This window comes from Panthera uncia, chromosome B4, assembly GCF_023721935.1.
Source record: "Panthera uncia isolate 11264 chromosome B4, Puncia_PCG_1.0, whole genome shotgun sequence".
Taxonomy (NCBI): domain Eukaryota; kingdom Metazoa; phylum Chordata; class Mammalia; order Carnivora; family Felidae; genus Panthera; species Panthera uncia.
Genome location: NC_064809.1, coordinates 28,133,618 through 28,160,701, shown reverse-complemented (window position 1 = coordinate 28,160,701; position 27,084 = coordinate 28,133,618). Strand labels below are relative to the sequence as shown.

Sequence of the window (27,084 nt, the reverse complement as noted above, 5' to 3'; positions counted from 1 at the left end):
GAGGCCTCCCACTGTGAGTGGAGGTACATTCTGCTGTTAACTGAGTTCAGTCATGTGACTTGCTTTCCCAGATGATTTTTTTTAAGTTTATTTTTTTTATTTGAAAGAGATACAGTGTGAGTGGGAGAGGGGCAGAGAGAGAGAGAATCCCAAGCAAGCTCTGTGCTGCCAACACAGCAATGCGGGGCTTGAACTCATGAAACCATGAGTTCATGACCTGAGCTGAAACCAAGAATTGGATGCTCAACTGACTTAGCCACCCAGGTGCCCCAGCTTTCCCTAATGATTTTGAGCAAACGTGTCACTAGTATTGAAATGAGCATGTGCACCAAAAAATAAAGTTTTAAAAAATGAACAGAGCTTCAGAAATCTGTGGGGAAAATACAAAAGTGTTAGATATTTATTATATTCATTTTATTGGAGTTCTAGAAGAAGAGGAGAAAGAGTGTGAAGCTGAAAAATAATATTTACACCGTTAGGTGTTTTGAAGACATCTCAAATTTGGCAAAAGGCAAACCAAGAATCTGAGCAACACTAAACAGGATAGACCCAAAGAAACCCACATCTAGACATAGTAGTCAGATTTCTGTAAACTAAAGACTTCTCTTTCCTTTCCTGCTAAAATAATCTTGAAAGCAACTCAACACAGTAGCTGTAGGGTAATAGTGGTTTGAATGGCAGTGGATGTCTTATCAGAAGCCATGAAGCTAGAAGGAAGTGGTATAACATTTTTCAAATTCTGAAAGAAAAAACCGTAAACCCATAATTGTACATCCAACAAAAATGCCCTTCAAGAATGAAAATAAAAGAGACATTTTCAAAGGAAAGGAAAGTAAGAATTTTATTACCAGTATCACGTTCTTAAAGAATTACTATAGGAAGTCTTTCACACAGAAGGGAAATGATAACTGAAGAAAACCTGGAACATCAAGAATGAAAAAAGTACAGTGGAAAGGGTGAATATCTGAGGAGACTTGTCTTGAGTTTTAAAAATTATGTTTGACATTCAAAACAAAAATTAAAACATTTCTGAAGTACTCATTGTAGTTAGAAATGATACTTTTTTAAAGTTTATTTTGAGAGAGAGAGAGAGAGAGTGCATGTGCAGGGGAAGGGCAGATAGAGAGGGAGAGAGAATCCCAAGTAGGCTCCCCACTGACAGCACAGAGCCCAACATGGGGCTCAATCTCACAAACCATGAGATCATGACCCGAGCCGAAATCAGGAGTCAGCGCTTAACCAACTGAGCCACCCAAGTGCCCTGGTAGAGATGATACTTAAAACAGCCAAATACAGTACCATAAAGAGGGGAGAGTAAAGTGATATCACTGTTAATAAGTTTTCTGCATTTCACTTGAAATAGTAAAATGTTGATACTAGTAGACTGTGGTAAACTAAGCATGTAAATTGTAATTCCTAGAGCAGGCACTAAAAACCAACAAAAGATATATTCAAGAAACTATAGATGAATTAAAATCTAATAGTGAAAACTTTTCAAGTAGTCCATAGGAAGGTAAGAAAGAAGAAATGTGAATGATAAACAGGATAAAAAACAAAATGGCAGCCTTAAATCTCATGGTTTGTGAGATCAAGCCCTGCATCAGGCTCTGAGCTGACAGTGCAGATCCTACTTGAGATTCTGTCTCTCCCTCTCTTTCTGCGTGTACTCTACTCATGAGGGTACTCTCTCTCTTTCTAAAAATAAATAAAGAACCTTAAAAGAAAAAAAACAACTACCCATTTCTCTAGTAAAAAGTCAGGTTTGAAATGTGATAGAAATAAAGATCCTCTTTACATTAGCAGCAGTGGCAACGAGAAGAGTTGTAACTACTGATACACCTATTAAAGGTTTGTAAGATCTTAATGAAGAAAATTTCAGAGCAGAATGGAAGAACATAAAACCTGAATAAATGGTGCAATATGCCATTGTGGTTTTGGACAGGGAGGCCCAATGTTAGTGTAGTGTCCACATTAATCTACAAATACACTGCATTTCCACTTACTTTTTCCCTCTCCACCTTTTTTGGAACTGATGCTAAATTTTGTTGACAAACAAAGATCTATGAAGAACCAAAGTATTCCTGAAAATGGGAGGTGGGGCATGTGAGGGATGAGGTTCATGAAAATAAGTGATTAAGATGGGTAGTAAGAGCACACATATAGAGAAATAGACCAGAATAGAAAGCTCAGATCTGACATTACAAATCTGTGAGTTAAGCATGGACTGTGCAATAAATGTTGCTAAGATTATTGGTTATTCTCATGGAAAAAAAAAATGAAGTGTAGATCTTGACTCATGTCATACTTAATGATTAATTCCAGGTAGATGAGAGATATAAATTTAATCAGCAAAACTTTAAAATCTATATAAAAATATCTTTGACTTCAGAATGGGAAGGATTTCTTAAAAAGACTACAATAACGAAAACCTATAAAAGGAAAGATTGACAGATGTGATTACATCAAATTAAACAAAACACTAATATAAAAGGTAACTTTTAGGGGAAAAGCTGAGCTATGGACTAGGAAAAGGTATATTAAACTCAAGAACTCAAGTAGCTTACAAATCTTTAGAAGCAAAATATATAAAGAACTTCCTGATCCTTTCTGTATGTAAGAGAAAGTCCAGTTGAAATTAGGCAAAATACACGACTAAGCAATACACAGAAGAGGAAATACATGAAATAAGTATATGAAAAGATGTCCAAATTTATAGGTAATCAGAAAATGTAAATTAAAACACTGAGCTAGCATTTCACCTTTCACATATTTTTTTAATGTGTATGTGTACTTAACATTTATTTTATATATACAAATGCATATAAATTCAGCAATTCAAGTAGGGCAGTGCAAAGTATTACGTTCTGCTGGTAGAACTATAAATAAATTAGTACTGCCACCTTAGACCTATCCATTTGTAGCAAAATGGTTAAATTGTGGTGTTTACATATAATGTAATATTCTGTAGAAGTGAAAATACGTGAGTCAGAACTGCATAGTCACCAGCATGGATATGTTTTTTACAATAACATGTTGAATGCAAAAAGCAAGTTGAAGAATGATGCAATATGTGGTCTGATTCCATTTATATCACTTTTAAAACTCCACAGGTAAATATATTTATAGGTGCATAAGTATATATCAAAGTGTGATGAGAATGATGACCACTGAATTATATGATGCTGCTGGGAAAAGAGGGAAAGGAATGGAATCTCAAAGATGTGTTCAGAGGGTCTCTAACATGTCTATAATATTTTCCTTTTTTTTTTTTAAAGGGTACCTAAAGCAATGTCTTCTATTAGATATGCTAAAACTTGATGGTGGGTTTTCATTAGTCTTTATTCTTTTGTATATGTTTGAAATAATTCAAATAAAAGTTCATTTAAGATTGTTAAAAAGGTGTTTTTAATGGGATTAGAAAAGTTTTAAACTTAGCCGTCTTTTTAACTAGACGCGCGTGTGTGTGTGCATGTGTTTTAACTGTGGGGTAGTTATTTTCTGTTCTTTGCACACAACTGTGCAAAAATAACAATTATTTTTCCTTTCTCTAATTATGTGGTGCCTTGTTTTTGTCTTCTGTCTATGCAGTATTTTCTGTTTGACATTTTATTTATGCTTTGTTTTTATGAATGTACTATGCCCTAGTAAAACCACCAACACATTTACAATTGTGCTTATTACCCAGTTTAGTTTTATGTTATCTTTGATACTGCGTAGAAAGGATTTCTCAGCAACTATAGTAATTATAAAGCTCATAAGCTAAGGTAGGTATCTGTTATGGTTTGTATACATGTCTCTACACAGCTATACATTTTAGTTCTTGCGATGTTTGTATTGAAGGGAAAGTGTATTTCTGTTTTCACTTAGAGACTTCTGGCAAAGAATTTTGGGGGGTGTAGCCTTTAAGTTTCATCTTTGTTCATTCTAGAAATTATCCCTTTGTGAACTTCTGTGACAGATTTTAAGATTGCTAATTGTTAAGCAACAGTGATTTAAAAACAAATGCCATATGTGACTGCCTGGCTTTGGCAAATTTTAATGTGAAGAATGAAGTAACAGATTTGGGAGACAGTTTAGGGGGCCTATATAGGCTCATTTTGGGGACTAAAAAAATGGCATAGAGAAACATGTTGGAAGATTTTTTAATATTAAAAACATTCCTATAATATAATTTTACTGGAATTGTAATGAATCATTAAAATTTTAAGATTTGATGGGCTTTTTACGGGTGAGAGAAGTAGATAGGTATTAGGTGTCCTTTGCTTTCAGGAGAAGAATGTAGCCTGTAATTTTTTGTCATTTAATTATGTTTTATTGCTTATAATTTATTAAAATTGGCTGTATAAATCAGTATAACTCCTAACCGTCACATTTCTGAAATGTTTATGCTTGCTGATCTACTTGACATTTCAATCACATGATTTAATACCTTACTGATAATACATTCTTAATTTTCTGTGTAATTTTAGGGGGGAGTTACTTTCTGTTCTTTGCACACAACTGATATATTCAGGATTGGTCTTTCCAACCAATACCATCTCTGTCTTCTGGTCTGCTATGTTTTACCACTTCAGAGAAACAAATAATAATATGTTTGGCTTATAAATGAAAGCAAAAATAAAAACAAACAAAAAACCCTTTAAATGTGAGGATAATGTTTTATATGTAATAATTATTTTAAAAACCTAAACCAAAAATTGAATTCATGTGGATTTTTGAATTAGAAGGAACCTTAAAATAATAAATTTGTTCAACAACTTCGTTCTACAAATTATAACTAATATTTACTGAGAATCTACTATTAGGGCAATATTTAGCACTTTTTACACTGCTTAAGTTTTTTTAAGTTTATTTTGAGAGAGAAAGAGAGAGAGAGGGGCATACAGGGAGGGGCAGAGAGAGGGGGAGTCTCCGTGCTGTCAGCCCATAGCCCCACGTGGAGCTCCGTCTCACAAACTGTGAGATCAGGGCCTGAGATGAAATCAAGAGTCTGACACTCAACCCGGTGAGCCACCCAGGTGCCCCCATACTGCTTAACTTTTATAACACCGGTGTGAATGAGACGGTGTTTCTGTTATGCCTGTTTTACAGTTGGTGAAACGGAGACCCACGGAGACTGAATATTTATTTTGCCAAGCTAACGTTAACTTTGTCCAACACCAAAACCCCTGATCATCTCAGTTGTGCCACAGTGTGGTCAAAGATGAGAAAACTGAGACAAGAAAAATTCCTGTGATGAACTTCGCCTAACATTATGTGTCATTTGGAGCCTGCATGTTTAGATTCCACTTTTGTTTATATTATTTATGAGGTATAATTTTTTTTTTTTAGTATAATGCTTCATCCCAACAACAAAGAGAAATAATTAAAAGTAGGAGCCTGGACAGGCGGCTGCAAGAACCGATAGTTTTAACAAAGTGGAGACATAGCACCATTGTGTTGGACACCAATGACAAGGTAGGACTTTTTGAGAAAAACTGTTGACAGTATTGGCATGTTCTTTATTCTTTATACTTTTATCTTTTTCCTTAGGTGGATCTCCTATTTTGGTGACTACTGTTTTATTATATATAGACAGCAGCAATTTATCCTGGAATGGGTTTTGGTTTTGAAGCTTACTGATTTTTGCACAGTGGACTGACTTATCTGTGGCTTAATAATGTATACGTTTGAGCCTAGTAGGTGATAAATACTTTTGATAACCCTTTTTAAAAATCATATATCTGTTACTGTTTATCTTCAGTCTTCCAGAAGTTTTATAGTAAAGACATTAGTTAATTTTCTTCATCCCCTGGGAAGATCGGAATCCCACTCCTCTGTTTCCCTAATTGTTCTCTGCACAAAGGACTTTTATCAACCTGAGAAGTAATGTTCTCTGTTTCAAATAAGGGATAAATTTTGATGCAAACATCAGAATGGAAAAGCCATAATGTTTTTAACTTCTTGTGAGTTTTCTCTTTATGTTGTATCTTCATTTTGGGGATGGAGTAGGAAATTCATGCGAATTTGTAGAACATCAGCCATACTAATGTAAAAATGAAAGGGCAGTAGTAACACTCTAAAACTAAAAAACTTATTTTAAAAAGATATCTGTCACTGGGGACTCTTTTATTTTATCATAATCAGACTTTTCTTTAGCATAATTAACAGGTTTCCTACGTTTTCAGGTGTGTGAGTGAAAACAGAATGAACTCTCCTAAGGCGTGTTTCTCTATGCCTAGGTACTTTCAGATGTAAATTCCTTTATAAATTATATCAATCAGTCAAAACAAGTTGGTTTTTTGTGTTTGTTTTTTTTTTAGTGACTTTAATATTTTTGTGAAATTAAATGGAAGGTTTTTTGTGCAGCTGTAGAAACAGTCTACACACATTATGTTTGTAAGATAAACTAATAGAACAACGACGGAAGTAGTAGATCAGTTTGTAATTTATATTTTTTAAGAATATTATGTGATTTGAAAGTAGAGGACATATCAAAGGAATGAAATTCTGGAACCTGTGCTATTGAAGAATGCTTCAATATTTTAGCATTGGGATTAATGTGAGTAGGTGAGATTCCTAGAGATTTTTTTTTTTTTAATTTTTTTTTTCAACGTTTTTTATTTATTTTTGGGACAGAGAGAGACAGAGCATGAACGGGGGAGGGGCAGAGAGAGAGGGAGACACAGAATCGGAAACAGGCTCCAGGCTCCGAGCCCTCAGCCCAGAGCCTGACGCGGGGCTCGAACTCACGGACCGCGAGATCATGACCTGGCTGAAGTTGGACGCTTAACCGACTGCGCCATCCAGGCGCCCCTCCTAGAGATTTTTAATAGAAAAATTTATTTAACTCCAAAAACCAGATTACAATTCATTGTAGACACAAAGCTTGTGTATGTTGTCATATATAATGCTCTAAGGCAAAAGCCATTTTTAAAAAAATTTTTGTTTATTTTTGAGAGCTAGAGAGACAGAGCATGAAGGGGGAGGGGCAGAGAGAGAGGGAGACACAGAATCTAGAAGCAGGGTCCAGGCTCTGAGCTGTCAGCACAGGGCCCAACCAGGGCTCGAACTCACAGACCGCGAGATGACCTGAGCCAGAGTTGGCCAAAGTTGGCCAAAGTTGGCCCATTGAGCCACCCAGGTGCCCCAAAAGCCGTTGTTGAAACAACCCCACTCCCTCTTCATTCTCGAGTAAAAGGGATGATTACTTTGCAGATGGAGACTTAGTTTCTTACTCTTGTAAAATCTTTTTTGAGATTTATTTTCAGTCTGTTGTTAGAATAACTTGCCTGAAGTTCTTACGACATTCCTTCTTTTTTAATGTTTATTTATTTTCGAGAGAGAGAGAGAGAGAGAGAAAGAAGAGAGAGAGAGAGAGAGAGACAGAGTAAGAGGGGGACAGAGGATATGAAGTGGGCTCTGTGGTGACAGCAGAGAGCCGAGAGCCCGATGCAGGGCTTGAACTCATGAACCATGAGATCATGACCTGAGCCGAAGTTGGACACTTTTAACCAACAGAGCCACCCAGTTGCCCCAGACATTTCTTTTTTTACCTGATTGTTTCAGAGTTCTGATAGCCTGATTTTCTTGTGACCAGAGATTTACTTATTTTTGGTAGAAAGGTCTTTTTTTTTAATACCCACACCTTAAACTTTATAAATGAAATCATAGATAATAACTTCAAGTAAGCTTTTCTATTTATTATCACCACCTAGTATATACATTAAGATTTGAGGAACTATGCCAGAACAAACTAGCTGAGTAATGTATGATGAGGGTTAAAGGATGTGTCACTTGAAATGTAATAGAAAGTGGGGTGCTTGGGTGGCGCAGTCAGTTAAGCGTCCCAACTCTTGATCTTGGCTCAGGTCATGATCTCACTCTGTTCATGGGATCAAGCCTCGCTTTGGGCTCTCTGCTGGCAGCTTGGAGCATACCTAGGATTCTCTCTCTCTCTCTCTCTCTCTCTCTCTCTCTCTCTCTCCCTCTCTCTCTCCACCCCCTCCCCGCCCCTTGCTTGTTCTCTCTCTCAAAATGAATGAATAGACTTTGAAAAGAGGAAAAAAGAAATAATAAAGAAACCTAATACTATGTAGCAAATGTTGTCATGATGATACAAGTCCTAATTCAGATGTCAGACAACTTTGGAGAAGGTAGATGTGTGTATATCTGTGTGTATATGTATATGTGTGGGTGCACTGCTCCTGCCTATGTATGTTTTTTTTACTAAAACCTCATTATAGACATTTAGATATACATGCACATACATTTATAAATATACATAAATAAGTGTAAAACTTTTGTTATAGAATTCTACTTGTTGTACATATATTATTACTTCATTTGCTGTGGTTTTTATTTCTGTAGGACTGATAATGTCATGAAAAAAATCGCAATTACCATTCACTTATTTTTTAGTTTGTGGGTCATCAAATCTATCTTTTCTCTTTTTTTCAAACTCTTAATATTAGACACACAAGAAATTAAAAAGTGAAACATCTGAAGCAGTCAGAAAAATACTTAAGTGAAGCTATACTAGATATGTGTAATTTCTTTTTGTAAAGATACATTTGATATGCTTTTAATGTTTCTTCATTAGTAATATAGGCTTTGAATGTTTGATTTGTAAGATTGTCCCTTCAGGGATTTTCTCTGTAAACTTTCACTACTATCTAGTTTCTCTGTTTACAAACTTTATATGGTATAAACCTGAATATTTTTTTCCAAGTGAATGGATATGGAGTGGATGGTTTTTTTTTATCGTGTTTTAATACAAATTTCCAGGTTTGTTAACAGTACCTGATTTCATAACCATGGTAGACTGATACAGATGTGAAGATGAATGTGCAAACACATTATTTAGTTTTATAAGAAAACTAATAATAAGTGTTGGCATATGATTTTTCTAATTCTCTTTTCCTAAGATTATTCATAAAGCATTTAGGGGAATGGAAAAAATTAAATGGAGTTTGGCTGTGGGTACCAAAAAGGTTTTTTCAGTCTTGTCTTCTATGAAGAGTCTTGTAAACATCTGTTGTGGAAATCACATGACATGTCTTAATATTGACAAACCAGAATTGCTTTTAAAATACACACCATCGATTTGCTCCTGTTATATATTCTTGTAGGCTTAGACATTAAAACATTTTTTTTCTGGAGAGTTATTAATCTTTAAAGTTTTTTTGTGTGTTTTAAAAAATCTTGTTTATTTCTAGTAATTGAAAGTTAGCTATAAATTACTTTAAATATTAATAACCATTTAATTTAATTTACATAGATAACCATTAACCAAAAAAGTTTTCATTCTGGCAGTTGCCACGTCATTCCTGTGACTGTTGCTTGCCTAATCCCGGGTATTCATACCTGCCGTACCAAGAGCCAGTTAGTATGGTGACTAATACATTTTTATCCATAAGTGTTTAGATTTTACCTATTTTAAATGTGGTCAGTTGAAGCTGATACAACATCATGGTATTAAGGCAACATGCATCATTTCTTTTGAGTAATTCTGTATGCAGTATTTAAGTTTATAATTAGAATAAAATATGTCATATTTCATTAACTTTAAGACATCTGTATTTTATAAATCAATACCATACTAGTTTCAGAGCTGAATATAGAAAGAAAATAACTAGGAAGAAAATTTTTTAGCTTCCCTTATTAAGCTCTCCCACTGTGAATAGAGGGAGAAATATAATGCTATAAAATAGAGTAACATTTTTCATTACTTATTTCTTGTAGGAATCTCCAACTGCCTCAAAACCCTGCTTTCCTGAAAATGAATCTTCTCCCTCTTCACCAAAGCACCAAGATACAGTTAGTATGATAGCATATAGTATAATATAGTCCAGTTATTTCAATCAGTTTCAATAAGTTAATTTTCTCTAAGTATAATGTTTAAATATTTCTTTGGCTTCTATTAACTTTCTTTGGTTTTTTAGATAATAATCATAAAATAGGTTTAAATTAAGAATTTAATCATTTTATAGACTTAAAAGCCCCCTTTTTATGCAAAATATGGTATCTTCATGATTAAATAATTTATATACCATATTTGTAAGTGACAAATTTATATTCGGTTTTTTAAAATAAATATAACATCCCTGGAAAATACTGTCAAATTATACTTCACTCTTTTTTCCTCAGGACAGCAGTCCAAAGGTAAGCAGTTTCCCTTCTTCCTAATGAGCACAGACACCACTTTTGTTCTGTGCTGTACAATTCAATGACGGGTCTAAGCCAGAAGAATATTAGAGGTCTGTAACTCAACTTTAAGGTTGCCCTAAACTGAAAACCTCCAGATGACTTCTCTTCAGAGACCTGGTTTGACTTGGATGAAAGTTTACTTAATCTGTGTATTGCAGTCCCTCCTGGTCTTCCCTGTATTGGGCTGATCCTGCTAGACCTCTTCAGTGGCTTTCCTTTTCTTTTAGAGTGAAGATCAACATTTGTAATGAGGACTACAAGACTGAGCATGCTCCAGCCTTACCTCACACTTCTTGTGTCCTCCTTTTCCCTCCTTGCTTGTTTTCCCTCAGCTGCACTGTACTTCTTTCCTCAAAAGAGCCTGCTTTTCAGCTCAAGGTCCTGGCACATGTCATTTCTCTGTCCACTGAACCATTTCTCTCCCACATCTTTGCCTGTTAACGTCCGTTCGTTTGTTCAAGTTCAGTTCCAATTTTGCTTCCTCAGAGAATCTCATTTGAATCTTCTAGATTTGGTCAGATTTCTCTGTAATACTCTTTGTAGCATGTAATTGTATGTTACTTGATTATAGAAAATAAGATAACACTTTTCATTTTTATTTCTTATAGGAACCTCAGACCCTCTATTTGTGTTTGTCTTCCCTGCTAGACAAAGAAAAGCTTTATTAGAGCAGTAATAGAGGAACCCTAGTACTTCTGTGGGTACACAGAGTAGTAGCTTTTCAGTAAATACTTATTGAATGAATAAATAAAACTTTTAAAGCTTTTTAAAAGACAAACTTTTATTGTTACTTCCTTATTTTATGGAACTGTAGTAGACTTACTTATATGATACTTCTGATTTTTTAGAGGCAAAGGCTTCCACAGATGCCATTTTATTTTTGTAACTCTTTCTCCATTCCCTAACTGAATCACATCTTTTATGGTTCATATCACATGTTGTACACAGTTCCTTCTGACATTCATTGTCAGAGTCAGGACTGACTCTTTCAGAGGCCTTGCCAGACTAACCTTAGCATAACAATGGTCTCTTCTTTTTAAAAAAAAATTTTTTTGATGTTTATTTTTCAGAGAGAGTGAGCAAGCAGGGGAGGGGTAGAGAGAGAGGGAGACACAGAATCTGAAGCAGTCTCCAGGCTCTGAGCTGTCAGCACGGAGCCTGACACGGTGCTCAAACCCACAAACTGCGAGATCATGACCTGAACTGAATTCAGACGCTGAACTGACCTAGCCACCCAGGCGCCCCATGATCTCTTCTTTTTTTCCTGAATTGCCAAGTCTCTTATTGCATCGAATAGTGTAAATGTTAACTCATGTACCTGTCATCTCCCTACTAAGGTTTTAAACTCCCAAGGGATACATAGTGACTACTTTTTTAGTTTCTATTTTTGATCTTTTGCATTATGTAACATAGTACTGGGTACATAAACATTAAAGATAAAAGTGAACATGACTTTAGTGGTGGTGTCAGGAATTTGTGTATGAATCTAAGGTGTTGTTACCCTAATACTCTTTATTAGCGCATCTAGAAAAAAAAGCAGAAGTCCTTTCTAACTTACTTGAAATACAGGTAATACATAATTATTAAGGAGACCTTTTATAAATTATTTACATTTTGGTAAAAGCGAATCTAGGTTAGACTAGAAACACAAATTTGCAAATGTTCCACATAGAGTTAAGAGGACAATTTGCAAATTATTTCCCAAACCATTTACCCCTTTTCTCCAGAGTTCGACAGCAACTAGACCATCCTGGACTCATGGTACCCCCTGATGGCCATCACAGGGAACTGTCTCACCAGTATTTTCCTCTTTGATTCTTTTATCTTCAAGTGAAAAGTTGAATAGGTTTGTTAGTTCTGCGTGACTCCATTCTTTTTTCCACATAATCATACAACTCTTCTTTCCTGTTCTGCAGTACACCTCTTCCAGGCCATCTGGCCCCTTCGCATTGAGGCTTTGCCCTCCTTGACTTTTCCCTTTCTTGGCCCTCCACTCCCTATTCTCAACTTGTGCTTTTTTCCACCAAGTCTTTTTTCCACCAAGCCTGCCTTTCCCACTCTTAATGGGTTAATATGGGTTAATACTCCCTTTTTGTGAGTTAAAATCTGGTTAGTATAACGCCTTAGCAGTAAGAAAAAGAAAGCTACAAATTTAGGAATGAAAATAATACCGTAATCATTGTTAGCTTCCTGATGTCATCTTAAAATCTCTGCAAAGTGCCCATCTATCTCTTCAGACCCTGTTTTGTTTTTATAAAAAGCTTTACTGAAATATAATTCATGTACTGTACAATTTACCTACTTACATGTATAGTTAAATGGTGTTTAGTATATTCAGGTTTGTGTAGCCATCATCACAGTCAATTTTAGAATTTTTTCATCACCTCAGGAAGAAACCACATACTATTAGGTATCACTCCTCTACCTCCACATCTCACCCAGCCCTGAACAACTAGGAATCGCACTTTCCGTCTCCCTAGATTTGCCTATCCTGGACATTTCGTAAGAATGGAGTCATACAATATGTGGTCATTTTTGACAGGCTTTGTTCACTCAGCGTGATATTTTCATTTAACCTCTTCTAATCAAACCAGATTTAAAATTCCATCCCTCAGTATAAATTTTAAACACGTTCATTTTTTTTTTCTTGTTTCATTTCCATTCAAATGCATTACTGTTGTTTTTAATGGTCCCTTCAAATCCTTTTTTGAGATATGCCGCATATGCTTTTTAAAAAGATCGGTGTTAATATTTCCGTGCAGTATGAGTACAGTGTGGATTAAATAGGTGTGGGCTGATGCAAGAACCCAGTCTCTTTCCCAGTGTGTCTGTGACAGATGTGCATTTTTTTAAAGTTTTTATTTAAATTTGAGTTAGTTAACTTACAGTATAGTATTAGTTTCAGGTGTACAGTACAGTGATTTAACAATTCCATGCATCACCTGGTGCTCATCACAACAAGTGCCCCCGTCCTCACACCCACCTCCTTTCTGGGAACCATCAGATTCTTTTCTGTAATTAAGAGTGTGCTCCTTGGGTTGGCATTCTTACAGGCTGGACTCCCTCTCCTCTGTTCTTCCAATTCCTGTGTCCCCTAGCTCACATAAGCAGTGCCCTCCTGGCAGTTGTTGTTACTTAGTTCCTGTATCATTGAAAGGGTTTTTTTCCCCCCCTCCCTGCTCCTGATAGTAAGTTGGGAATATTCTTACATAAATGTGCATACTTAAAATTGTGTAATTGATGTTTTTGTTAAGAGGCAATAGAGAACTGTTAGAAGTATCAGGCTTGCATGTCTAAGGAGATCTAACCTGTGTTTCATGAAAAAATTACAGTAAAACTTCATATGGTATTTCCCGAGTCTTCATTATACCACAAATGATGAACATTAATACTTTATCAGCTTTGTCTATAGATGAGAATTTTTGGCAGAGTAGGCAAAACTTTCAAACATTATTTTTTAGACATTATTGAGAAAACAGTCCACATCATGTTTATCTCTCATACAAGAAAGATTTATCTGTTTCTAATGGAAATACATTGAGAAAATAGCTGAGGGATAAATTAAGTAGAAATAAATTCTGAATTGGGAATATTTTTTCTTTGGTGTGTATGTGTGTGTGTGTGTTTTGGTTGAAGTAAAATTGTTCTGTCATATACATACAGTGCTTACTAATTTGGATGATTGCTATAGACATCAACTCATGTAGATTAAATTCAGTTGAATATTGGAAACTAAGCAATGAGAAAGTGTTTCCTTTCTTCCACCTGGAAGAATTTTAAGATCAAATTTAACTTCAGCAAAGTGGTTTTGCCTTCAAGGGGTTTGATGATAAAGCTGTGTCACTATTTGACATCAGCTAACTACTATATCTGGTTTGTCCAGAGCCCAACTTACCATCTGATAGTATGTTTAATGAAGCACATACTGAATTTTTTAATGCCACATTAAGGCCAGTTCTATGCATAGAAACATTGACTTTTGAGTAATTTATTAATACAGTTACTGCATTTGTTTTATTTAGTTATTTTTACATTCTGACAAAGGAGGTTAGTATCTTAACTAATTTTCAGGCAGTACTGCTGTAAAATAATACAAAGCAAATAATTTCTTTTTGTAGTATTTATCATTATAGCATTGTATTACTTTCTTTCAATAGGAAGTCATAAATCATTTTCCCAATACTGACTAGTAGTGTTCATGTGGAAACCTAATTTGACAGCAAAGTACTTTATGGCCGCTGTGACTTGAGAAGAAGAAAGGTTTAATTGTAAAGTTACCGAAAATAACCTTACGGAAGTACTAGGAAATTGTATTCCTAACATACTTTAGAACTAAGCATATTACATACTGACTAATCTTTTTTTAAGCTGATTTTTAGAGTACCAGATCATTTTGTCTTAATCATATATAAGAATTTAGATTTTACTGTCTAGATGAGTGATGTGTAAATGGTATTACTCTGTTACATAGGGTCAAGAAAAATATGGATTATTAAACGTAACAAAAATTACTGAAAATGGGAAAAAGGTTCGGTAAGTATAAAAATCATTAATATTCTGACATGTATTATTTGACTGAAATTAAAAGCTATGAATATAGTTATAGTAGAAATGATTAAAAGGTTCATAAGAATTTCAAATAATGTATTTTCTAATATAATGTATGTAGGATTGTCATGAAATGTATGAAAATCTCCCTTTGTCTTGGCATTTTTAAAGGTGGTACTAGATTCAGAGGTGATAAAGCAGAGGATTCTGATCAAGCATTAGCTTTATTTAAACATTTTTTTCAGTAAGTAGTAAGTGCACATGGTAAAAAACAAAGATATGCATAATATTTAGCCAAAAGTCAGTCATCCATCTATGAGTTCCCTTCCCTAGAGGCAACTAGTTAAGTCTAATGAGAAATAGTGTTTTCTTCCAGAGTTAGAAGATATATACATCTGTATATGCATAGATTAATTTTTTAAACAGTCTTTGAAGAGTTTATTTTGGAGATGGTTCTGTTTCGTTCATGTAGAGCTGCCCATTGGTTTTAACTGCTGCAATATTGTGTGGCTGTACCCTAGTTTATTTAACCATTATTTGCAGGTAGGTAAATAGGCCTTGTCTACTGGTAGACATTTAGAATGATTACATTTTTTTTTGCTATTGCAAACAGTATTACACATACATTACATCTTACATAGTTCATTTTGCAAGTATGTAAATATACTTGTAGAATAAATTACAAAAGTGGACTTGCTAAGCCATATGCAATAGTCATTTTGATAGTGTTCCAAGTTATGCTCTATGGCACTGAATCGGTTTATACCTCTAATAGCAGTGGATTTCTCTGCACCTTTGCCAATTCAATATATTGCCCACTTTTTTGATCTTTGCTAATAGAGATTAGAGAGAAAACGATATTTTTAATTTGTATTATTTTTAATGTGGTAGAATATCATAAGCCACTTGTAGGTCTTTTTGTTGTTGTTGAATTGCTAGTTCATCCCCTTTGTCTGCTTATCTATTGGGTTGCTGGCTTTTTTGGTTAATGTGTAGTAACTCCTAATGAATCAAGGAAATTAACTCTATAAGCTAAGTTGGATTTTCCCCAGTTTTTAAAAACTGCTAAAATGCTGTGATTTTATAGTCAACAGAGATCAGTCTGTTGTGTAAAGAAGAGTTTAAAATTTACATATAGTTGAGTTTTTAAGATTTGCTTTAACTGAACTGTCTTTGTCCCATTTTAGTACTTGGAAGTTTTTCTTTTAAGTGGTCTGAAATAGCTTTACAAATACTGCAATTATTTGTTCCTTCATCTGTTCTTTGGGTGGAGTCACTTGTGAATAGGGTCTTTATTTTTCCTTTTCTCCCTTTTGGGCATGTGTAGTGCAGATAGTTCTTTGGCCACTTTCTCTGTTTTTGTTTTTCCTGTGGTAGTCTTTTAGATTTTCGACTTCTTTTGGAATACTTTTGGTGATTTATGTTTTCTAAGAAAATCATCCATTTCATCTTCAGATTTATTTGTGTGGAGTTGAACAAAATAGTTTTTTTACTTTTGTGTATATCCAGGGTTCTCAAACATTTTGATCTGAGAACCCCTTTAAACTCTTAAAAATTACTGAATACTGCAAAGAACTTTTGTCTATGTAGTTTATAGCTATAGCTATTTACTTTAAGAAATTAAAACTAAGAAATTTTAAGTATTGCAACTCTTAAAACTATAACCCATTATCTGCTAACACAGATAACAAAATTACACATTTTTATGAAGGAAAATACCTGCATTTTCCAACACAAAAAATTTCCCTGAGAGGTGTGGCATTGTTCTACATTTTTGCAAATCTTTGAAATTTGATTTGATGGAAAACAGCTGGATTCTCATCTATGCTGGCAGTCAGTCTGCTGTGACACATTGTTTTGGCTGAAGTATATGAAGAGAATCCTCTCTTTCATATATAAAGCTGGCAAAGGGAGGAGTAGTTTAATATTCTTAGGTTATTGCACATATTTCTCTGCTACACCATAACTCCACAAGTGTTAGTTGCAGTTAGTGAACTTTCCTACTTAGTCACGTCAAAGTCCATCAGTCTGTATTGCACTTTGAATGAGTCTTTACCCATGCACAATTTTGTAGCATCTTGTGGATCATTTGGAAAATACTGGTTCACTAAAGTTTGCTGATTTTTTCAAATGTTGACATATTTTATAATATCAAAGAATCACAAATCTGTAACATCATAAAAAAATCATTAAGGATTGGAAAATTGTCCACATCACAGTGGTGGGTATGCCAGGCTTTCCCAAATTCTACTTACCCTTTGAAAGCTTTAATTTTTTATTGTCAACAAATACTGTCATTTAAATGACACGCTCACTTCATTTATTTTTGAGATAATGTCTACCTGCCAAATGCTCAAGACTAAATAACCATAGTATGATCATCAGTCTTGTTTTTGTTGTTTTTTTCCAGGAAAAATTTCCTGGGGAAAAAAATTGTGACTAATTCCGCTTGCAGCTCAGTCCCACGAGTGCTTCAGTCTTTGAGACAACTATTGTTAATTCACTATTTAATATTCAATATTCTTAATATGTTTACTAGTTCTATAGTTTTTCTAATTTTGAAAACTAAATTCAAAAAGTTTATTTAAAGTAGAAATACACTAATTTTAGCATTTTTCAGAGGAGGGAATCAGTAGATGATCTCTCTAGAAATAGAAGATTGAGTATAAAATAAATTTACAAATAAAAATAAATCTCTTCAAAATATCTTAAGAGATCCACACAAAACAAAATAATAAAATGAAATGAAAATATAGCAAAAAGATGACACAAGGACTAAACATATGTCAATGTCTATACTCCTCTATTAAAAGAAAAAGATAGATGAAGCACAAAACAAAACCCACCTAAATATTATATATAAAAGAGATACCTGAAAAATGATTCAGAAGAGTTAAAAAAAAAAAAAGGGCATGTCCAAGATACAAAAAGTAAAGCAAGAATAGGGCTTTTAATAGCAGACATGTTCATTTCGGAGGGGGGCAGGGGGAAGGAAAGCATTAAGCATCGCAAAGATGGGGACTTAAGATGATAAAAACTGTGGATAAATCCACAATAAAGATCTAATCATTAGGAATAGCCATTCACCAAGTAAGTAGCATTAACTACCATAAACAAAAACACCAGGAAATAAAAGGAAAATTAGATAGAAACTTAGTAGTAGTAAACTTTATTTTACTTTTAATCCATGAAGTTCAAGTATACATAAAAACTAATAAAGTAGGTCTAATTGATATGTATTGAGTTCTGCATTCTGAAAAAGGAAAATAAATCTTTTTAGTACCCATAGAATTTTCACAAAACCGTCAGTATGTTTGGCAGTAAGGTAGGCCTTCATAAATTTCTGTAGTAGACCTATTTGACATTCATTTTAGCCTGCCAGCAGTTGAATTTCCTTATAAGGTAAATATTGCTTGTCTTTGGAATGTGGGTTGAAGGAGAAGAAATAGGGACTTTTCTCTTTATACATTTTTTTCTTCATGCATTTTATATTTAGAGTTTTATATATGTGTTAATTTTGTAATTTAGGACAATTAAAAAAAACCCTCATCTTAGTAACCTCATTGATCAATGAGTATGTAATTTATTGTATACTTGTAATGTACCTAGTATCTATCACTTACATTGTGTAGCCTTATTAGGGGAAGGGAGAATACTAAGAAATATAAAACAATATGTATCTATAAAGAATTAGGTGAAGGGGTCATGTTTGCCTAATTTTTAATCATGGGTAATTCTTGCCAAATAAAGGGTTCAGTTCGTGTTACTTCAGAATAAATTCATACCCTTGATCACAGGTGTGCTGGATTAGTCCATGAGAACTTAATTAGGTATATAGTTATTCTGATAACTTCTATCTCTATTAGCTTCATTTATTTGGGGCATTATATCCTCAGTAAATACAATTAGAATGTCAATAATGAGTATACATTGTGGAAAACATTGTTAAGTAGGTTTTAATATTTTAAATGCAGTTGGAAAAACTAAGTAGCAAAGTTTTAGTTGGTCATATTTATAATTACAGAAAGAACTGGTTGTCTTCTTGGGCCGTATTGCAAGGTTCATCTTTACTCTTTACCAAAACTCAAGGAAGCAGCACAAGTTGGGTAAGTATTTCTTCTCTTTGAGGGCTTTATACATTTAAATTTTGTGGAAGGTATTTTACCTGAATTTCATGTAGTATTTCAGAGTCCTTCTAGCTACAGCTGGTATGCAAATAAAAGTAAATGAAATTTTTAAAAAGATGCATTTTGACTCATAACAAGAGGGCTAATTAGAAGTCTGATAAGTTGTATTATTTAAATCATCAAAGTCTGTTGTATCCATTGGACTGAAAGGGCAGCTTATTACTTGGACATAATAGAACAAAATATATCTCTTTATTCATCTCCAGGATGTTATAGGTTGTCCGAAAGCAGAGCATTCCACTGAAACTTCATAAAGCAAAGAAGCAATTACCATCAATTTATATAGAAAAATTTTTGAGCATTTTCATCCCTCCCCCCACCCACCCCCCATCCCTCTTTTAGGCTTTTCTGATACCTTAGGAAATATCTTGCTAATGGATGCACAAACGAGCTAAAGCACAGATGCTTACACAGTCAAAACCATGGTGGATTGATGCTCAGGTGCTAGTGTGGGTCCCTGAGAGGGAGCTTGGGGTGTGAGTTTGTCTCCACAATTGCTCACTGACAACAAATGTCCAACGCTATTTTCACTCTTCACCTTTTTTTTTTTTTTTCAACGTTTATTTATTTTTGAGACAGAGACAGAGCATGAACAGGGGAGGGGCAGAGAGAGAGGGAGACACAGAATCTGAAACAGGCCGCAGGCTCTGAGTGGTCAGCACAGAGCCCGACGCAGGGCTCGAACTCACGGGCCGTGAGATCATGACCTGAGCTGAAGTCGGACGCTTAACCGACCAAGCCACCCAGGTGCCCCCCTCTTCACCCTTTTTTAATGAAAGTGCAAATACTCATCAGATTTGTTTTGGTTAACAAAAACAGGTACTAATGTAGGTCTTTTGTAAAAAGCAAAGTGGTGTAAAACTTCCAGAAAGCAGGGGACACCTGTAAAAACTTTCTTATGCTTTGTGGTTTTGCCAGTTCAGATGTTTACTCAGAAAATAAACAGTAATGTGTCAAGCCCCACCTTGAATTGTGATCTGATCCTTGGATTACTAGTCAGTGATTACATATCTGTGTATGTCAGCCAGCATTTAGAAGAATAAGTAAATGTCCCATTACTTGTGGGATTTTTGAGGTTTTTTGTATATCTGAGTGTTTGCTATTATTACCCCTCAGTTAATTTGTAATAGAAATATTAAAAATTACAGTTTGTGACATAATAGTTAACACTTTTTGAATGCTTAATATGTATCAGGTACTCCTTTAAGGGCAGAAGATTATGCATATATTATTACCCTTTTAAGTCTGAGATAGCTACTGTTTATCATCCCCTCTTCCCCTGTTGTAGATGAGAAAATGGGGTGTGAAACAGTTAAGGAGCTTGCTGAAGGTCATATAGCTAGCTACTAAGTGGCAGAACTAGGTGGCATTTTGTCTCCAAAGTCCACCCTCAGAATATTTCCAAAAATTTTTGGTAATTGAATTTGAAAAGTCAAGCTTAAATAAAATTTAAAATGAAATCAATCTAATGTCTTTAGTCTGCTCTATATCCTACCTTAACCAGTATTTTCTTATATTTACTGTTGCTTTAAAATTAACAGGACTTATGGACCTTATGTTTGATAAAAAAAAGAAATCCATTTATAAAATTCAAGCAAATTCTACTCATTTACATTTATAATGCAGCCATTTAACATATTGCTCAGAACCAGGAATGCATAGAACATGTTAGAACTCTGATATGGCAACAACCCCAAAATCCTCTGGATTGGGCACTAATATGAACATTCTAGAATGTTTCTTCTGTTTTGTTCACCAGTTTTTTGGTTTGCTTCATTGTTTAACCAGAATGGTGGAACAGACCTGTGATCTGCTTTCCATATTTAAAGATTGAAATTTATCTTAAAGTAAATGGATAATTATGTGTTTCTCCTTTTTTTCTCTGAGGTAAAGCATGGTACTTTTTGTTTGTGCTAATGCATTTCTAGAGGGTTATGCAATTCTTCTTCCTGCTTGTGGCTCAAGCTTTCTTTGAAATCGAGTGCAGGAAATGAATGCAAGAAGAGGAATGGAGAAGCAATTAGAGATTAATAAGTAATAAAAAAGTACCTAAAGAAAGCCGAGTAATGGTTGTTTGATAATTTCTGATACTTAAAGATTGGAGGTTGTGTTATGTGCAGATAAAGTAGAGAACATTGTGGTAAGAGGTGTCATTTAGCTAGGCAGATTTGTATGTTATTTAAAGAAAATGAAAACTTTTTTAAATTTAAAGATGTTAAGTGAATACCTCAGCTCATGATCATCAGTACAGGCTGGTTGCATTTTACTTAAGGTTTTCACTCTTGAAGATCTTACATAATTCAGAACTCATAATTAAATCTAATCTTGACAAAGGATGTGAGGTATTTCTGTTCATCAGCTAAAGTTGTGTTACTGTATTACCATGTGGCAATAACGGAAACAGTGTAAAATTCAGTGAGCCAGCCAATTTTGAAACTGTAGAATTCTTAATTAATTTTTAAGTTTAGGGATTCACTATTTGAACTACTGCCTTTAAATGAAATTTTATTAATGTATTTTGAATTATAGAATATATTGTAATCATTTCAAATTGGTATAATTAAATAAAACTAAACAGATGTGAGATGATAAAATGCTTGGATTTGCAGTTAATTCTTAATTTTTATTTTATGGCAAATTTAAAAATCAGACTTTCTTTCCATATGTAACATTTATGAAGTGAATGAAAACTAATTTAAATGGGCTAAGTAAAAGCAAGTCAAGATGATTCAAATAAAAAGTATATGAGTGTGTACAATATATTTTGGCACATACAACATTCATAAATATTAAAAAATTGGTGAAATATGTGAAAGGCTTCTTAATTAACTCTGTAATTAGGATTGTTAAAAAGGATTTGAAAAAATCACAGCTTTGTTTCTCTGCTCAGTCACCGAGTAGATCTATTGTAGGTAAAATGTATCCTGTTTATATAATGAAATCACACCTTACCTGAGGATGAGATTCTAAGGCTAGATATAAGCCAAAAAGACAAAAATCACTTGTAGTGAAAATGTCCTTGAGTATCTCTTAGAAAGGTGTTAGTTAGAAGTTGGTCTCTAGCAGAGATATTTTCTGCCTTTGATGTTGGAAGATTGCTTGCCCTCCACTTGGTTTATGTTAAGGGGCTAGTTGGTCCCCAGTCCAGTTGGTTCTTTAAAAATTAGTTTCACAATTAGTGCAAAAACCTATACCTAGATCTACTTGAAAAAAGAGCAGGTTCAAATCTTATGCTCACTCCAGGGCATATACTCATTGATTGAAGGTTGAGCAAAATCACTCACACTATTTGAAATTGTTTTTTGTTTTAATTAATTCATACTTAGCATTTATTTTTGGTTCCATGGATAGTTAATATTAAGTAAACAAAACATACATATGCACCATGCAACTCCACTATATAAGATAAATTTTACATAGGTGGTACATGATCCAGTGAGCCTTTCTTTCCCCTTTAGGATATATTCCAGTTGTTTTCTGTATAATTAGTTATCCACTGGATTGTGATATCAATAACATAAATTATACTTGTTTTTTTTCTTACTTCATTTCACCTGATCTGTTCAACAGACCTTAAAGCCTATTTTGTTCTGGGCATTGTGTTAAGTTTGGGGAGTTACGAGTAAGTAACATGGTCTTTATCCTCATGACTTACACTATAATGGGGAAGACTGACAAGTGCACAGTTATAATGTGACATGACATGTATTGTGCTACCTTTCGGGATATCATTCATCATATTCCTTGAGTATTATAAAAATCACCCCACAAATATTAGTAATTATTCAAATTTATTTATATGTGCTTTTAAATATCTAAAAATTGTCATTTTGGGGGGCAGATAATTCTTTGTTGTGGGGGCTCTCCTGTAAATTTTGTGGTATTTAGCAGAAGATAGTAGCATCCTCACCTCCAGGTGTGACAACCACAAATGTCTCCAGACATTGCCAGATGTCCCCTGGGGGACAGAATTGCCTGTGGTTGAGAACCACTTGTCCTAAAGGAAGAGAAGGCAAACTGGATGGTAGGGCCACTGGGGGACATTGCCCAGCAGGTTGCAAGGAGGAAGCTCCCAGATTCAGGGGCTGCTGGGTAAGATGGTGGTGGGCCAGATGTGACTCCCGTCTGTGACCCTTCAGGTCTTCTGTTGTGAATACAGACGAAGATGTTTAATGTAATTTCTGTTTAATGTAATTTCTATAAAGCATTCACCTTAAAAATAAAGCATGAACTTACATAGTAACAGAGTCAGAAAATAATTCTGGGATATAAATGCTTAGTGTAATGTTTAATGTAATTTCTGTTTAATGTAATTTCTATAAAGCATTCATGTTAAAAATAAAGCATGAACTTACATAGTAACAGAATCAGAAAATAATTCTGAGATATAAATGCTAGGGCCTTTGCAAAATATTTGGAAGTTAAGCTTTGTGTTGTGTCTGCTTGTGGAATTGTATTTTTGTCCCATTTGTTTCCATATGCTTTTCTCTTATGTGTCATTTTGCCGTTGTGCATTATTATGACATCATCACTTTCTTCCCTTTTTCCATCAAGTCATTCTGCCAACAGGGCTCTGTCTCTGAGCTCTTGCTTTCGCTGCTTTCTTCTTGGAAAAATTCTGTCAGTCGTCGGCCTGCATATGTAAAATCTGATCCTGTTTCGGCTGTCACTGTATGTGTTCTTGTTGCATGCCCCTTGCCACAATTATTCCATTTTCTTTGCCATGAATTTATTGGAGGGATGTATGATAAAGTGGGACTAAAGTTTGAAAAAGAATGAGTAACAAACACAAAATTTTGCCAACCGCATAGAATGTACTTTTACCAGCATTCCATGTCCTGTCATTGTATTTGTTATTTGGTTGCTATATCTTACTTGGTTAGTTATTTAAGCTAAGTATCTTAGTTTATAGCTAACCATTTACAGGCATGTAATGACAATTTGTACATGGATTTTTATCATTCAGTTAAATGTGTACATTTAAGTTTTACAACTTTTGAGATCATCATTTTTGCTCAGAAAGTTCTCTTTGCCCATTGTAGCTCCTATGGTTAATTAAATGTCTTTTGAATGACAATGACAAAGACACTTAAGGCCAAGACTCTGTAAATTAGTCAAAATTTTTGTGATTGTTATTATGATTCCACTAATAAAAAATTCCATATAACACTCTAAGCTTTGTTTTGATTCCACTAATAAATGCCATATAATATCCTAAATGTTGTTTTGTTATAACAAGTACATTATTTAAGTCCACGTTGCTAGCTGAAAAGATGAAGTAAAAGGGAACAGATGAAGTTGAACCATTCATTAAATGGGAAGCTACTGAGTAGTTATTGACGTTATGAACAGTGACTAAGATATCACTAGGTTGCTGGGGTAATATCCATTTCCAATGACAAACATAATTTGACTTGAAAATATTTTAAGAAACGAAATCTTCTGTAATAAATCTTTGGCCTTAAGATTATAGCCCTTAAAGATTTAAAACCTCTAAACCTTTCAATAAATGGGAATGCTATTTTCTGTTCTTAGTTCTGTTGTCTATTCTTAGTTAAATTTCTAAACAAAAATTTAAGTTAATGATGACAAGGTGCAGAGTACGTCTGTATTTAACATGAATTTTCTGCTGCTTGCTAATCTTTTCTTTATCTGGTTAACAAAATCTAACAGCTAGCTAAGTGCTTTTTCTTTTCATGTCAGCTGTCTTCCTATTCTTTTCACAGTTTTTTATTAAATTGCTGAGGCTTCATAGCATCTGGCTCCAGGTATAATTTCTAACAAAGGCTAAATAAAAGAACATGAGGCTTAGAGTTTTCTGTTTTTATAAGTTACTGTTAGTTGTTGACAACATAAATAGTCAATAAGGAAATAACTCTTGAAAGCACAATCAAGTTTATAGAATGTTTATTGAGTGGAAAACAACTTGATATCTGCCAGATATTATTTATACATATGTAAGAATAATGCCTTGCCTTTTGAACACATCATTTTACCTAGTCCTATATAGTCTAGGTTCAGTTCCAAGCCAAAGGATACATGCGTTTGTAAATTTCCAAATAAAGTATTACAATTTTCCCTCTCTAGGCATTGTTCCAATTTGTACTGTACTTGCATATGAAGGCCTATTTCTCTATGCAAAACATAGTTTTTCATCTAACTTTTAGAATTTTTTTTCTACACTGATGGGTGAAAAAAGATTTTAGTGTGGCTTTATTTTGTGTTTTTCTTATTAAGATGCAAGTCGAGCCATTTCCTTTTCTGTGAACGATATATTCATGTCTTGTAGACATTTCAGTTTTAAGGTATGAATTGTTATTTTATAATAAAGACAAGAATTTGAGGTAATCACCTGTTTGATTTATTGTTCATAATATAAAATTGGTCTAAATTGTTTTTGATACGCTCGTGTCCATGAATATCACAAGGGTTTTTCCTTTTTTCTAAAATGAAGTTTGGGAGTAATCAGTCCAAGCCAGAGTTCACAGTGGACCTGAAGGGGGCGACAGTGGAGATGGCTTCAAAGGACAAATCCAGCAAAAAGAATGTATTTGAGGTAATACAATTTTTTTCTAAGTATAATTCACCTTCTTTAAATTTTTTTTAATGTTTATTTTTGAGAGAGATTGAGAGAGAGAACAGGGGAGGAGCAAAGAGACAGGGAGACACAGAATCAGAAGCAGGCTTCAGGCTCCAAGCTGTCAGCACAGAGCCCAACCCGGGACTCGAACCCACAAACTGCGAGATCATGACCTGAGCCGAAGTCGGACACTCAACCGACTGAACCACCCAGGCGCCCCTATAATTCACCTTCTTAACCATAGTAATTGGGTGTTCTTTTTTTTGAGTTCTTTTGAGCTATATTTTAGTGCAACTGATTAAGGCAAAGTTGGTCTTTAAATCAATTTGGTGTCATAATTTAAGGGGAAAAAAGCTGGTATAAAGATCTGGGCTTCACTTGCATAAATTATTGGGTCTCAGACTATATATTACAAGCCTTTGTTCCACAGTCTTGCCTTTCCCTACCAACAATAAAAAGGGTGTGGATTCCTTTACCTACCAAATCTAATACTGAAAAATAAGTTGAAACCTTTCCATTTTGTCATTAAAAATCCCCCACAGTAATATATGATTCTGTATCTGTTATTACTGCTGCATATCAGACCACCTTAGAATTTAGAAGCTTAGGAGAAAAGAACCATTTTTTTAGTTGGGTTTGGCCTTTACTGAGCTGAGTGGTTCTTCTGATCTCACATGGGGCCATTCATGAGGCTTTAGTAGTGGCTTGACTGCGTCTGGGCAGTCTACTCACATGTCTGGTGTTGTGCCAGCTGCTAGACCTCTTTCTCTCCAGGTTCTCTCACTCTTCAGGAGGCTACGCCAGGCTTCTTCATGGGGCCGTGTCAGGGTTCCAAGAGGGTAAGAGTGGAAGATATAAGACTTCCTGAGGCCTAGAGTTAGGAGTCACACATCAGTGGATTCCGTTGGTTAAAGCAAGTCCGAAAGCCAGCCGAGTGTTGAGGGTTGTGGGGAACTAGAACCCACCTGTTGATGGAGGAACAGTAAAGGCACATTGCAGAAGGGTGTGTATTCAGAGATTGGAGGAATTTTTCAGACTGTCTTTGCAAACAGTCTTCCCAATCCCAGCCTTCCTTTAGAGCCTCATGTGTCAGTCCTTTCCTGTCTTGTCCAGGCATTTGCTGTTTTCCAAGTGAGACCTAGGCTTTCCTGCTCCTATGATTTTTACTCTTAGTATCCATGGCAGTCTCTGCTTATCACATGTTACCTGTCTTTCAAGACCCATGAGAAATGTGACCACAACACTGATGCTTCTTTTTTACTATGCTTTTAAAATAGCATTTAATTGAGTGTGCCTTAGTTGACTATCATGTGTAAATTATGCTTCCCACTAGATAATTATTATCTTTTTCAGCAGAGAGACTATTTTTCCTTCTCTTGAAGTAAGAACTTCTGACAGTATCTCATGTGCAGTGAATATTCAGTATTGGTAGACTGGCTTGATGGACTCTGGGAAAGTAGTACAAGAAAGGAAGTCAGTGTTTACTGAATTAACCTTGTAGTTTTAAGAAGTAATTTAGAGTGAAAGTGAATCCATGGTCAAATAAATGCAGGCAATGGTGTATATTGTTATTCTTTCCTT

General features: G+C 34.6%; 1 protein-coding gene across 4 annotated transcripts in view; it reads left to right on the top strand.

The window, feature by feature from the left end:
- Positions 1–27,084, top strand: part of ARHGAP12 (Rho GTPase activating protein 12) — a 121,957-nt gene that overhangs the window by 80,113 nt on the left and 14,760 nt on the right. For all 4 annotated transcript variants that reach the window (XM_049624778.1, XM_049624776.1, XM_049624777.1 and 1 more), the window contains 5 exons: positions 5,332–5,457; positions 9,724–9,798; positions 14,660–14,721; positions 18,761–18,842; positions 25,378–25,479. In XM_049624778.1, coding sequence (XP_049480735.1) covers positions 5,332–5,457; positions 9,724–9,798; positions 14,660–14,721; positions 18,761–18,842; positions 25,378–25,479 — 447 coding nt within the window. The remainder of the gene's footprint in view (positions 1–5,331; positions 5,458–9,723; positions 9,799–14,659; positions 14,722–18,760; positions 18,843–25,377; positions 25,480–27,084) is intronic.